The sequence below is a fragment of the Lemur catta genome, chromosome 15, assembly GCF_020740605.2.
Source record: "Lemur catta isolate mLemCat1 chromosome 15, mLemCat1.pri, whole genome shotgun sequence".
In the NCBI taxonomy this organism is placed as follows: domain Eukaryota; kingdom Metazoa; phylum Chordata; class Mammalia; order Primates; family Lemuridae; genus Lemur; species Lemur catta.
Genome location: NC_059142.1, coordinates 18961683 through 18975222, shown reverse-complemented (window position 1 = coordinate 18975222; position 13540 = coordinate 18961683). Strand labels below are relative to the sequence as shown.

At 51.8% G+C, this 13540-nt stretch overlaps 1 protein-coding gene across 11 annotated transcripts in view; it reads right to left on the bottom strand.

Annotated features, from left to right (window-relative positions):
- Window positions 1-11196: 11196 nt before the first annotated feature.
- Window positions 11197-13540, bottom strand: part of MYO18A (myosin XVIIIA) — a 92386-nt gene continuing 90042 nt past the window's right edge. For 6 of the 11 annotated variants that reach the window (XM_045525313.1, XM_045525312.1, XM_045525315.1 and 3 more), the window contains one exon: window positions 12509-12597. Coding sequence is in view for 4 of the 11 variants with exons in the window: in XM_045525320.1 (XP_045381276.1) it covers window positions 12453-12597 (145 nt within the window). In the remaining 7 variants the exon portion in view is untranslated. Of the gene's footprint in view, window positions 12598-13540 lie in introns of all 11 variants that reach the window. The other 5 variants (XM_045525320.1, XM_045525322.1, XM_045525321.1 and 2 more) reach the window with 3 other exon arrangements.

Sequence of the window (13540 nt, the reverse complement as noted above, 5' to 3'; positions counted from 1 at the left end):
ATAGAAAGCAAAATGGTAGTTGCCAGGGGCTGGGGAGAGGAGGACATGGGGTGTGTCCATGGGGATAGGGTTTCAGTTTTGCAAGATGAAAGTTCTGCAGATTGGTTGCACAACGTGAATGTACTTAATGCCATTGAACTATATACTTAAAAATGGTTAAGATGGTAAATTTTATGTGTAGCTACCACAATTTTTAAAAATCCCTGTTCTTACAGAGCTTACAGTCCAGTGGGGAGAAGACACATGAGGAATATATGTAAATAAAATCTGTCTTATCTCAGAAAGTGATGAGTGCTTTCGGGAAAGCAGAGCAGGGTGACAGGGAGTGCTGGGGAGGGTCTGCCCTTTCAGAGCGCAGATATTTGGATGCATGTGAAAGAATGTTATGAACCTAAAGCAGGGTATTGTGTTATCATGAGGGGGAGAGAAAAACAGGTACAAAGAGGGACCCGTGTGAGATCCCACCAGCTTCCAAGCCGGCAGAGCTGGGGAGAAAGGGTGTTAGGAATGTCCCCTCGGCCCCACAGCTGCCCACACAGTTCCCTCTGCCTTCTCTTGGTGGCACCGCCCCCTCCCCCAGCCAGCTGCAGCTCCCCTTCCAAAATATCCAGCCTTATTCAGCTTGTTGGTGACAACTAAAGGAAGGCCAGTGTCTCGAGGAAGCTGAGAAAGGACGAATGGGGGATGCCATCAAGGCCTGTCTGAGCTGGCTGAGGCCCTGTGCTCCCAGGAAAGAGCAGAAGGCAGGGGTATGAGTGGGGCAGGGGGCATGGGGGAGGGGTGGCGCCGGTGAAGAAAGGAGAGGAGGAACTGAGTGGGAAGAGACTGGCAATGTGCAGACAAGGACCTCCTGGGGTGCTTTGCACCCCCAAAGCCATAGGAAATGGGCCCAGAATGCCCAAGTGGGAGGAAGCGAACATTCCTTCGTTGGGGCGTGCGAGATCATAGAGGAGAAGGGGTCAGAGGACATACTTGAGGGTTTCGGTCATACTGAAGGATTTGCCAAAATAGACATGCCAGTATCGGCCGCTTCCCTTCCGCCTGAGCGTGGCCAGGCGTCCCCTTTCAGGCGGACCCTACGCATCCTCGAGATGGAAGAAAATCAAAATCAATGGGGCAGATAGTCAGAGACCTCAGGAAGGGCAGCTGGGGTCTGCACAGGCTGCAGGGCAGAGATAAGGGCACTGAGGAGGAAGAGGCCGGCCTGGTTGCCAACCAGACTGAGGAGAGCGGAGGCAGCTGAAAATAGCCCGGAGGTGGGGAGGGAGGCGAGCCGGCCAGGAGAGGAGGCAGAGCAGCGCCATCGATGCCACCGCGACTCTGACCCAATTTTTCATCTCTCAGCCTCGCCAAAAAATGGGAGGAAAGAGGGAAAGACTCAAGAGTCCGGGGAAAGGAATTTGAATCCTAAGAGCTAGGCGATCGCAGGGTACGCGTCAGTAATCACGGTGCGGAAATTGGGAGACCCGTACTGCGTTAGTACCATTCCACCGCTCCAGAGTCTGGTATCCGAGGGCAGGTGTGAGAGCTTGAGCAATGTGGGTATAACCTGGAAGGAGGGTCAACTAGCTAGAAGGGTAAAAGGCAACAAGGATGAGTCAGTCTGGAGACAGTAGGCTGGAAAGGGACTCGGTGCCTGCATTTGACTCCTCAAAGGAGTGATTCAACAGTGTGGTTATTTCAGTGGTGGGCTTTCAGCGCAGCAAGAGGGTAAAGTTAGCCTTCAGCAAATCCATCCCAGTAAGTAGATTTGGGAGATATTAAAACATGTAGATGGCACGCTTATGGTATTCCATCCTTGAAAACTTGCAAAATGAGAAGTCCCTCTGTGTGGGCCCGTAGAGCTTGCCTGGAGGCCAGGGCTTCCCTGCACAGTCTCTGGAAGGCCACTGGCTGGAGAAGGGACCTAAGATTTTTAGTACCCTGCAAGTAGGGTCTGAAATGGGGATCTGGGCACAGGCCTATGACAGGGCTAATGCAAGCCCTGACCGGGGTGGGGGTAGGGGTAGGCACAAGGTGGGGTGGATCTGTCAGCCCCAGGAGAGGCAGCAGGCGCAAGGGGCAGAGTTCTAACATGCAGGACCCAGTGGCATTTACATAACTTTGAATAATGAATAAGCCCTGCTCTGGGGTTCCTAGTCAGCGCTGCTCATCTGCATCTTTATTAAGCTTTATAAATGACTCAGCTCCCCACCCCTTCCCCGCCCCTGCCCAGCCTGCCCCAAGCATCAGGGTAGTTGACTGCTCATTACTTTAGACTAGATTTGTTTCACCAACATTCAGTGAGGCATGGAGTGGGGGACACGGGAGGGAGGAACGGATCCCAAAGGCAAGTGGAGTGGAGGGGTGGGGCCGGGAGACAGAGCAGCCGTGGGGAGGCTGGCTCACGGCTGTGAGCAGAGGCCGACAGCTAGGGATGTGGGCTTCACTCTCTAAAATGCTCCTGGGGCCAACATCTTAAGGAGAGAAAGGTTTCTTAGATTCCCCAAATGCACTGGGTTCAAGTCCCACTCAAATCACCAGTTTTCCTCACATCTGCTGCCGAGCACCCAGCAGGCCCCGCTCTGCTCCAGCGAGGCTTAGCCACTTGAGCAGCCAAATGAGTACAGCCCCCGGGGAAGTTCGTACTTTTTCCTGAGGCAGGAATTTTGCTATTTTCACTGGAAAAAAAAAATCATCTATGCTTGCAAGGCAAGAACAACTACCAGGCATATTAGGGGAGAAAGAAATAGGAAGAGGTACACATGGGATAGGAATTTCTAGGGACAAGGAGTGCTGTGTCCACCTTGAAGGAGGGGCCTCAACTTGTCCAAGCAGGCACCTTAGTGCCACCGCTCTGAGAGCTGCCAGGTCTGCTGGCCAGAGACAGGGGGAAGGATTTAACGGCCTGAGTGTGGAGGAGTTGGCAGGGAACTGGTGGGGGGAAAGGTAGAGCATTTTCCAACCCTGGCTGCACATTAAAACCACCTGGGGAGCTTTCAGAACGCTGGAGCTTGGGCCCCACCCAAGACCGATTAAGTCAGGATCCCTGAAGGAGAAGGCGCACTGGGCACAGTGTTTTTAGAACATTACTTCAATTTTGTATGGATCCTGGTTTAAACGAACCAACTTTAAAATATATAGGATAAGAAGTGTATAAAAATACATAATAAAATAAAATCAGGGAGATTTAAACATTGATTGGATATTTGATATTAAGGAATTATTAAGGACGGGTGTGGTGGCTCACACCTGTAATCCTAGCACTCTGGAAGGCCGAGGTGAATGGATCGCTGAGGTCAGGAGTTGAGACCAACCTGAGCAAGAGCGAGACCCCGTCTCTACTAAAAATAGAAAGAAATTAGCCAAACAACTAAAAATAAAAAAAATTAGCTGGGCATGGTGGCACATGCCTGTAGTCCCAGCTACTTGGAGGCTGAGGCAGAAGGATCGCTTAAGCCCAGGGGTTTGAGGTTGCTGTGAGCTAGGCTAACGCCAGGGCACTCTAGCCTGGGCAACAGAGTGAGACTCTGTCTTCAAAAAAAAAGGAATTATTGATCATATTTTAGTTGTGATAAGAGTACTGTGATTATGTTTTTTTAAAGAATCATTTTCTTTGCTTTGAGGGATAGACACTAAAGTGTTTCCTGATGAAATGACATCATTTCTGGGGCCAGTATCAAAATAATCTAGTGAAGGGAATGGGGAGGCGGGAAGGGGCGCTGGCAAGCAAGATTCACTGTTGAGAACTGAGGAAGTGACTTGAGGGGTAAACAGGTTCATTCATTAGACTGTTCTTTTTACTTCGTGTTATCAACCAAATGGCCAGGGATGAGAACCACAGAGCCTGCTGCTTGGGACAGGGGCCACTGCGGCACCTCTGTGAGCAGAACTGGTTTCTTGAACAGGTTTGCAGGACCCTAAATAATTGGGGAGGGTCCTCCAATGTCCTGAGTCCCCAGGCAGCACAGCAGGGGACACCTGCTGTGGAAAAAATGACTGGCAGTTAGAGATGCAAGTAGGGGGCCAAAGGACTCCGCATGCCCCATATGCCCACACAGCCTCTGGGGACTTAGAGCCCCATGCTCTGTGCACTTGGCCTGGCCGCTGGACCGAGGGAACCCCCTGCATGAGGCACCCAACACGAGCAACCAGCCTCCCTCCTCTCCCTGCCTGCCCTCTCCAGGCTGGCTCCACAGGGACTGGACCCCCATCTCAGCTGGCACCCCCACTGTCCCTCACCGTTTCCCTGCTCTGTCACTCCCCTGACAGGCTCTTCTGCCTCTCCCAGGGAACATCAGCCCAGCTGACTCCATCAGGGAGCAGAGGAGGCTGAACACGAGTCTAGGGTATCACGGGCACCCAGGCGCCCATCGACAGAGCCAGGGAGAGAAGACTCCAGTGGCTGCCGCCAGAGCCCTCTGAGCTGCCCAGAGATCTGGTAGCTTGATCCTATTTGCATATCACACCTTTAATGAACACATCCAAATGGATCCCAAATTCTCAGGTCTCTACTGTCCCAGACTGGTTGGATCTTCTCGCCCTCGGCCCACCCACGGACCAACCAGTCCCCTGTTTTCCTCGTGCTCCCGAGAAGTGACTTCCCACCCCACAGAGGCAGACGCCCCTGCCCTGCTGCAGAACTCAGCCCCGTGCTCCACCCAGCCCCGCCCTGGGCACCACCAGCTCGGGCCTCCTGCTCAGACTGGCGCTCTATCTGTCTTCTTCGCTCCATTACCTTCCCGGATGGCCTCTAGGGGCTGGGGAGGGGAGAGAGTTGGAGGGGGTCTGTTTAAGAGATTTTTTGGAATCTGTGCCTGCGCATCACCCGCTGCCATGAGTTATTTCAGCGCCGATGTTTGTCTCGAGCTGATTATTCCAGCCCAAGAACAGGTGGAGCAGCCTGCGGTGGCTTATTCGTCAGCCAAGGCCATCTGTTCCCAACAAGCTGAGATTTGTAGCTGATTTCTACTGTGGAGCAAGGAGTGGGGGCAGGGCGGGAGATGGTGCTCACACCCACGCCCCAGGGGACTTACTCCTCCCAGACCTTCCCGGATGCAGAAGCCCCAGGCTTCCCCTTCTACTATGGATAGCTCCTGTTCTCATTTTCGCAGGGAAACACACTGGTCACTTGACTCAGCAACGATACTTCCTTAAGGGGCTAAACCTTCTCAGATGGAATCCAGAATTAGAAGCACAAATCTATCAGCCAGGCGCGGAGTCTGGCCATTGAGCCGCGTCCGCTCCCCTCCCTTCTTTAAAAAAAGAAAGTCTATCACTATGTCACGAACTGCCTAAATGACCTTCTCAACTCTTGGCTTCTCCTCATCCCAACTCCACCACCAGTCGCTAACAGCAGGAACATCCTCACCTAAACCAGTCGCCTGCAGGGCTCCAGGCTGCAGGGGAGGGCTTGCTCTAAATGCTCCTCTCTCCCCCGCCCTGCTCCTCTCCCCTAAATACCCCATTCAAGTTCCACCCTCCAATCTGTTCTTCTTCCAGCTTCTACTCTCAGCCATGCCAAGAGATGCCTGCTGCTTTAAGAATGGCTTTCCCTGAGCAAGGAATCTAAGCAGTTTCTAAGCAGCTTTGCCACATGGTTCACCCCCCACAGCTATGATTTCTATATATGAAAAGCCGGAAAAGAAGCTACTCTTATAGTCACGTTAATATGACAATTTGGGGCCTTCTTTGGTGTTGGTACACACATCTGTACTGACTTTTTTTTTTCTTTCCTTGAGACAGGGTCTGTTGCCCAGGCTAGAGTGCAGTGGCGCCATCACAGCTCACATCAACCTCATACTCCTGGGCTCAAGCAATCTTCCTGGCTCAGCCTTCGGAGTAGCTGGGACTACAGGAGGGCACCACCACGCCAGGCTAATTTTTTTTTTTGTAGAGACAGGGTCTCGCTTTTGCCTGGACTGGTCTCAAACTCCTGACCTCAAGCGATCCTCCTGCCTCGGCCTCCCAAAGTGCTGGGATTTATAGGTGTGAGCTACTATGCCTAGCCTGGCCTGACTTTTTAAAAAAAATTGTGTGAAAACTTGATATTAAAAGCACAAATACTTCATCTATAACCCCACGTCTCCAAATAAAACCATAGTTTTCAGAGGTTCCTTCTAATATTTATTTATTGATCTGTGTTTTCACATCTACCTGTAACCTTAAGAACCCATTAACAGAGTTGTAAGACTTCCTCACTTTCTAGTTGGTTCTCTAGGCTTATTTTGCCAGTTCCTGGGAGCAGAAGCTCTTTTTCTATTATTAAATCCTGCCCAGTGGCTGAGTGTGTGGTCCACCAGAAAGAACAGCCCCCATAAATGAGTTCTGGGAGCCACAAAGGCAGGCCATGCGACCTGTGCTTACAGTGCAGAACCTTCCAGGGAGTGCCATTCACCAGGGTCACCCTTGCTCTCCACAGGACAGTAATCCGCTGGGGGCCAGAAGCAGCCCTCAAGCAAAGGTGCCAACCTGCAATTGATGCCAGGCCCCAGGGTTACGATGAGCCATGAGACCTTTTTCATCACATACAATTTTATATTTGCCGGGCTACCTGTCTCTGACCTGTCTTTCAAAGACCTATTGACTTCATCTTCCCCAAACCTCGATCTTATTTTTTTTTTGACCTTTTTTTTAAATTCTCCACTTTCAAATTCCTTAGTGTTCTCTCTTCCCCAAATCCATTTGCTTCTTTTCCTAATCTAATCAGATCATAGATGTGGCCCAAAACATATAAAAATTTATTAAAATGTGGAAACTCTTTGACTCTTAAGCCACCTCAAATATAATTTGCCTGGATGGTGTCAAAACTTAATATCCTTTTTGAATTTTTCTTTTTTCTTTTTGGTAAAACTGTCATAGCCGACTTTTGATATCTACAGCAAATTCTATCTGCACATATAAGTATTCCACTGGGAGATTTATGTCATTGACTTCAATCGCAAAGCACACATCCTTTCTGGAATCTCCCTTATGTATATGACCCATCACTGGGGTTTACACTACAGAAGACTCAATTTCTCTGTAAAATTCCTTCTGAGCAAATCTAGCATCCTTGTTAACTCCAACATGGCTATTGCTCTGGAAATGTCTCCTCCCAGATAGAATCGCAGAGAATGGTCTAGATTGCTCTGTTGTACTGTAATGAAATTAGACTGAAGTGAATATAGCTTAAAATATGCATCCTGGGCTATGTGGAACTGTTATTCATATTGTTGGCACAGTGGGAGTAAAGTGCAAATGTGGTAATGTGTGGGGGCTGTTCTGAAAATTGTAAAGAGCGACACAAATGTGAGGTAGGTATTTTTCTCCCAAATTGCCAAGAAGTGTTTCCTTCCTAAGGCCAAGCCTTGGTGAATACCAAGCATGCAGCGATTTGACAGCAATTCTTCCCTCTCCAGCCTCTCCGTTCTCTGGCAAGGCCAGAACAGTTCCCAAACGCCTGGCCAGCTGCTGGAACCAAGGTGAGGACCCTGCTTGGCAAGATGATGTCATTTCTCAGCCTCAGTTTCCTTAAGAGGACAATGACACTTCACAGAGCTGTGATGGAGGTTAAATGAGATTTTGTAGGCAAAGTGTCCAACAAGTAGGAACTATTATTGGTCTTATCACCCTCCTCCTCATCGCACAGATCTCTACTGACAGGCAGGGAGGGGCCCCCTCAGCCCCAGTCATTGGTCCTCTGAGCTCAGGCTGAGGACTTCCAAGAGCCCTTAAAAGGGCGGGAAACAGTATTTCCGGGTTGCTGAGAGAGTAGCCGGGTCCTCATGCCTCTGCAACGCCAGTAAGTTCACCCCCAGCAGCTGCTTAAAAACCCGTGGACAGAGCTAACCTTCCTCTTTTAAGGGGCGTGGCCTATGGGAAATGCGGGAAGAATCTCCAGGGCGGGGCGGGTGGGAGGGGCGGAATCCTAGGCCAGGGCATCCCAAAGCCCCGGACACGCAAATGAGATATGAATATGCTAATGACCCCTCGGTTTCCCAGTGAATGGCCGGGCACCTGCCTGGACTGGCAGAGCGGAAGGAAGGAGAGGAAATGAAGCTGGACGCTGAGGCTCAACCGGTGGGCTGGATGGAAAGTAACCCCAGACAGACCGCGCGCGGGAAGACGACGTTCCTCCCACAGCACCAGGGTCTCGCAGCCCCACTGGCGCTGCCGACACGTTGGTCCCTCTGGTTCCTCACTGGGGCGATGAAGGGGTGGGCATAGGAGACTCTGTTGGCTGTAGTGAGGAGCTCTGAATTTGGGAGCCAAAAGGTTCTTGCCAGCAATGCCACCTTAGGCTCCAGAGGTTAAGCCTCTTCTCCAAGGTCGCAGTGATAGCAGCAAAATAAGTGCTCAGTTTAGCAGGTTTTGTCTATTTTTGCTTTGTGTTCACTACTGCACGTGGGCACCACTCTAGAGGTGAAAAGGCAGCAGCCCCAAATGTGGCAGAGCTTGGCCCATTACCAAGCGTGTCCTAGACTGCCCACCAGGCTGGAGGTTTTAGAAAATATGTCCTAGGGGAAGATGGAAGGAGTTGGAGTGAATGCCAGTAGCAGTAGCAGGCAAGGACAAATTATCATAGACTTGTCTGGAATGTGTTGCTATATAAAAGGTGATGAAGTGTTCCAGCTTCCCTGAGAACCAACTCAGAGGAAATGAATGGGGGACAGAAAGGATTAGGGTTAGATTTAAAGCAGCACTTTCTCCCAGGGATTATTACGGAGCCCTTTATTCAGTGACCAAGGAAGGCTGTGGACTCACCCCCTCCCTTCCACTTCTGAGGGCTTTGTGAATCCATCTCCCTCCAGTCCCACACTGCCTCCTTGGAGGACAAGAATGAATGGGATGACTTTGAAAAGTCCCCACCGTTCAGGTAGGAGATCCTTTCCTGCATGGGTCTCCTGGGCTCTTTGCTGAGGGTGAGGGCAGCAGTCACTCTGGCTCCAGGGCCCTGGGGGGAGAAACAGCAGTCATGGCATCTCTTGCAACACGCTTCCTGCCAAATTGATTCAAATTGGCTTGGATATGAACATATGATTAAAGGAGCGGCGCCATTCATTTATCAGGAGAGATTAAAGAGCAGCATCTGGGAAGCCTAGCTGGGGGACAATTAAGGAGCAAATCGCTAAGTGTCTGTGCCACCAGGCACGGGGGCGGGGGATGGGGGAAAGGACAACTGGGATAATCTGCCAAGGGGACACAAGGACAAAAGGAGGCAGTTCGGGGGTCACTGCCTGCTGCTGTAGTCTCTGGGCACAGACTGGGCACCATGGGGAGTGCCACAGGACTTTGGTTCCCTCTTATTCAGGAGTTGAAGCAATCCTGAGGGTCTGTGATTAGAGAGGAGGATCTGGTGAGCTGGCTTTGAGCCTGGCACAGGGACAGGTTTGCTTTCTGTTTTGCAAGATCACATACATCTTAAGGACCAGAGCTGTACAGGAGAGGGCAGAAGTTTACAGAGCTTTCAAGGTACACCCAGAATGAAGACAGGATTTGGTGGCCTTGAAGACTCCTGGACTCCTCTGGGGTTAGTGCCAAGGGAATCGTGTGCTTTGCAGCCTAGAGCCCACCACCTTGGCCCAAGTGGCTTTGCTGAAACTTGGACAAACATCTCAGGCGATGTCCGCTGGTTTCCCCAGACAGCCTGTGACATGCTCTACCACCAGTCTTTCCCTGCCTCAGGACCTTGGCTTAATCTCTTTTTCCCCAGCATGCCTATCCCAGCAAGACCTACCTGCGGAAGCCCTATCTTCAAGCTGGCTCAGAATTCCAGCTCCTTTTAATAGCCTCCCCAGCCCCCTGGCTCAAAGAGAGTGTTTCCTTCCATAATGTGCCCCCAAACTTCTTGTCCTTCTGTGATGTCCTGTGTAATTATTTCCACATAGGTCTCCTCTGGCCCCAGTCCACAAGCCCCCAGAGGACAAACATGACGATTTATTCCTCTCTACCCACTCGGAGCTTGTGCATACAGCAGGTGCGGTACATATTCTGTGCCTCCGTCCTCCACGAGAATGTCCACTTTATGAAGGGAGGGACCTTATCCACCCCAGCACCTAGAATGGTGCCTAGCCCACAGCAAGCAGCTATGAAACATTTCTCCACTGTTGAGCAAATGAACAAATGAATATTTTCTGACTTGAACAAAGCCCTTTAACCCAGGCCAGGCTATCGGAGTTGACGGTGGACTTTCCAGTTAACCGGAGGCCTGACTCAGGATGGATGGGCAGAGTTGGGAACTCAACTGTAGGTGGCAGAGAGTTTGTCACACTAGTTCCTAGGAGAAACAGAAAATGCACCGAGCTATGTGAAAGCAGGAATAAAAGATGAGTGACAGAATTGAACATGTGCCAGCAGTTTAAAAAAAAGTAGCTTCACTTTTACTGCCCTCTCTATTCTATTGTGGGGCGGTGGAGGGAGCAGTCTCCTTGGCTCAAGATGGATCCATGTCACACTTCTCTCCCACTCGTTTTGGGGGTGATTTTTTGCCCTCCTTCCCTTTCGTGACTCTTTCTGGATGACATCAGGAGACCCCCGGCACCAGGGCTGTCTGATGCCCTTCCCCACCTACCTGCCCAGACGGCTTTATTTACACAGGGGTTGTAACTGGCCGCATTACAGAAGGTAGAGGAGGGAGGGTCTTTTGCTTTTTGCCATTCTGTACAAGCTGCCACGAGCTGCCAGTGAAGGGACAAAGCGTGGGCTGGGGCATGAAGACAGGGACTGAGCAAGGCACAGAAGACAGAACTCCTGGCCTATTGAATTTGCCCTGTGGCCAAAGAGGGTTGGGGGCCAGAGACAGTCCTGCCAAGTTTTGGTCCAAAAGTCACCTTTGAAAGGACTAAAACGAAGCTTTAAAAAAACTTTCCAATGAGAAAGGCTTGAATCCCCTTAAAAAAAAAAGTTAGAGAAGATAGGATCTCTGTGATTGGTGAGATTTAACAATCAGGTGGATCTCAGTGTTCCCTCGGGCCAGGGGAGGATGAGGCGCGGATCACTCTGCCAACCTGGATTCCAGGCACAGGCTCTTGACATAAAAGGTGGGGGCGGTGTCTTCCTTGACCAACCCCCTCATCCCACCACCTGCCCCAAATGACCTTCCAAGCCCCTCTAAGTGGCATTGGTATGACACGGGAGCAGGCCAGAGACCCTGCATCCCCATCAGAATCCTGCCTCTCCCTCCAAGACCACACTGGACTTTACCTGAGCCTGAAGGACCAGGCGGGAAAACAGGTGTAGCCGGAGGAAAAGGGCCTTTATTTCCATACATCAGGTAAACAGAGAAGGGAGAGCACAGCCCAGTGAGTACAAACCAATTGCAGGAGAGGAGGGGGGACGGCAGGTGGGCGCAGCACCAGGCACTGCCCTTGGGCCCCGAAGTCTGGTGGAGTTGTCGGGATAACCTTTTGGGGTGGGGCTGGGACCTTCAGACCGCATGTGTGATGTCTGGGATAAGTGTGTGGGGGCAGGGAGGTTGAGAGAAGAAAAATAACACAGGCTCAGGACACAGGGTGAGGACTCGTGTCTGATACACATCAGCACCGACCAAAACTTCCCTCTTCAGACTTTCCATCACAAGCCCTCAGCCCAGGGCCTTCCCTCCCAAGTGGCGCTTATGACCCAGGCAACTGGGACACAAGGGGAGGGAGGCAGTGCTTGGATAAGCCCTGAATTGGCGTAGGTGGAATGGGTTTACTCTTAAATAGGTCATTGCACGTAACACGCTGAGCAGGGGTGGGTGGGGGTGGAAGCTGCGGATGGTAGGCGGACCCCTGCCGTATGGGCCCGCTCAGCCCAACCCAGAAGCACCCGGGGCCCCCCACCCACGCTGACTCGTAAGGACCTGGACCCAGCTCTGCTCACCACGTCTCCAGCTGCACAGACAGAGGACTGCGCTCTGAAGAGTGAAGGGGAGATGAGCTTCCCGAGTCATTCCCCGGGGCCCCAGCTGCCACCGCAGCCCCTTCCCACTCTCAGGGATGCAGCTGTGATGGAGAGGTTGGTATTTAAATTAAGAAGTAGAAAGACAGCAGGCACCAAGAAGAGAAAGCCCTCACCCCAAACCAGAGAGAAGGAATTGCTGCCCCCGCCCCTTACTCCTCCCCAGGGACCCAGCAACCCAGTGTCCCAGGAGGCAGCATGTCCACTGTCCCTGAGCAGGGGGCTGAGGTGGAGGTCAACTTGCTGGCTCCATGCAGTGCCAGGCCAGCTGCTGCTGCCCACAGTGGCCCAGGGCAGAAGCCAAGAGTGTGGCATCTTTGAGGCAGGAAGGAGCAAAAAGTTCTCTTTTCAGAAGCTCCTCTTCCCCCACCTCTTCCACGTGGAGATGTTGGACACCCACAGCCTGGAAAATCCCCCTGACAGGAGAGGGCTGGGTGTTTCCATGCAGATCAGCAGTCGGGTGGGGGAGACCAGTGCCCCGCCATTTCCCGGGAGAGGCGCCGAGGCAGCCGCAGGCCGTGGGTGGGAGGGTGGCAAACCATTCCCCTGGGCTACGCATTGGTCTCCGTCGGCTTGGCCTCTGTGTCACTGTCACTCATATAGCTGTGGGAGTATCGGGGTCTGGAGGTGTTGTCCAGAGGGTCGTGCTCGTCGTCTGACTGGTCAGGGGCGAGGGACTTCCAGTAGCTGGTGGGGCTGTGGGGACAGAGGGATAGGTTACGGACAAATGACACTCCTACGCGTCAACACCAAAGCTTTGGTTCTGGAGAGGACCAAAGCCGGTCAGGAGCACTCCCCAAAGCCAAACGCTGCTGAATAAAACCCTTCCTCGGCTTGCCTAGAAGATAGAAGGAGAGCACCATTTTGACTCTGGACGCCTTTAGAACTCCTAGGAAAGCGAAGCTGGAGAGAGGTGGGTCTTGGACTTGAGCGGGACAAGAACCAGCTGCAGACTCCTGGGTCTTCCCGTTAGAAATTCTGACTTGCTAGCTCCTGGGGATAGCCCAGGAGTTCTGCACCTTCAGGTCCCTCCTCAGAAGTCTCTGACACAGGCGGCCCACGACCCACTTTGGCGTGGAGACTGGAGGTCTGGTGCCTACATGATCACGACTTGTCTATGGCAGGCGTTCTCTTAGGCAAGTTATTCCTGTGTGGTCATTTACTTGTTAATTTCCCTTTTTTATTTTTTTAGAGACAGGGTCTCACTCTGTCACCCAGGCTGACGTTATTCCTGTAAAGATTCCTTCTGAGGAGGGCTTTCCCCATGGAATACTCCCAGATAGTAACACTTTCTTCTAATCAGGGTTTCTTAAGGCCTGTGAGAATTGCTACCCTTGACCACGGCATCATCTACCCACAACAAGGAACGGAGACTCAGGAAGTAGGGGCTGTCAAGACCTCTGTTTCAGGGTGGCCCAATGGGAAAAGCCCCTTTCTTGGTTTAACAACCTAACCCCAGAGAATCTTCATCAGACCACCGGCTCTGGAAGCCTCCAGCTCTCCCTCTACTACGATGTGAAGCATCATCCCTGGATGGAGCAAGATCGTGGCATTGGACGAGGGAAGATGGGACCTCAGCTTCCAGCTCCATCCACCTTCTCTTTTCTCTTTCCCAAAGCCTTAGAGCCACCTTCCACTA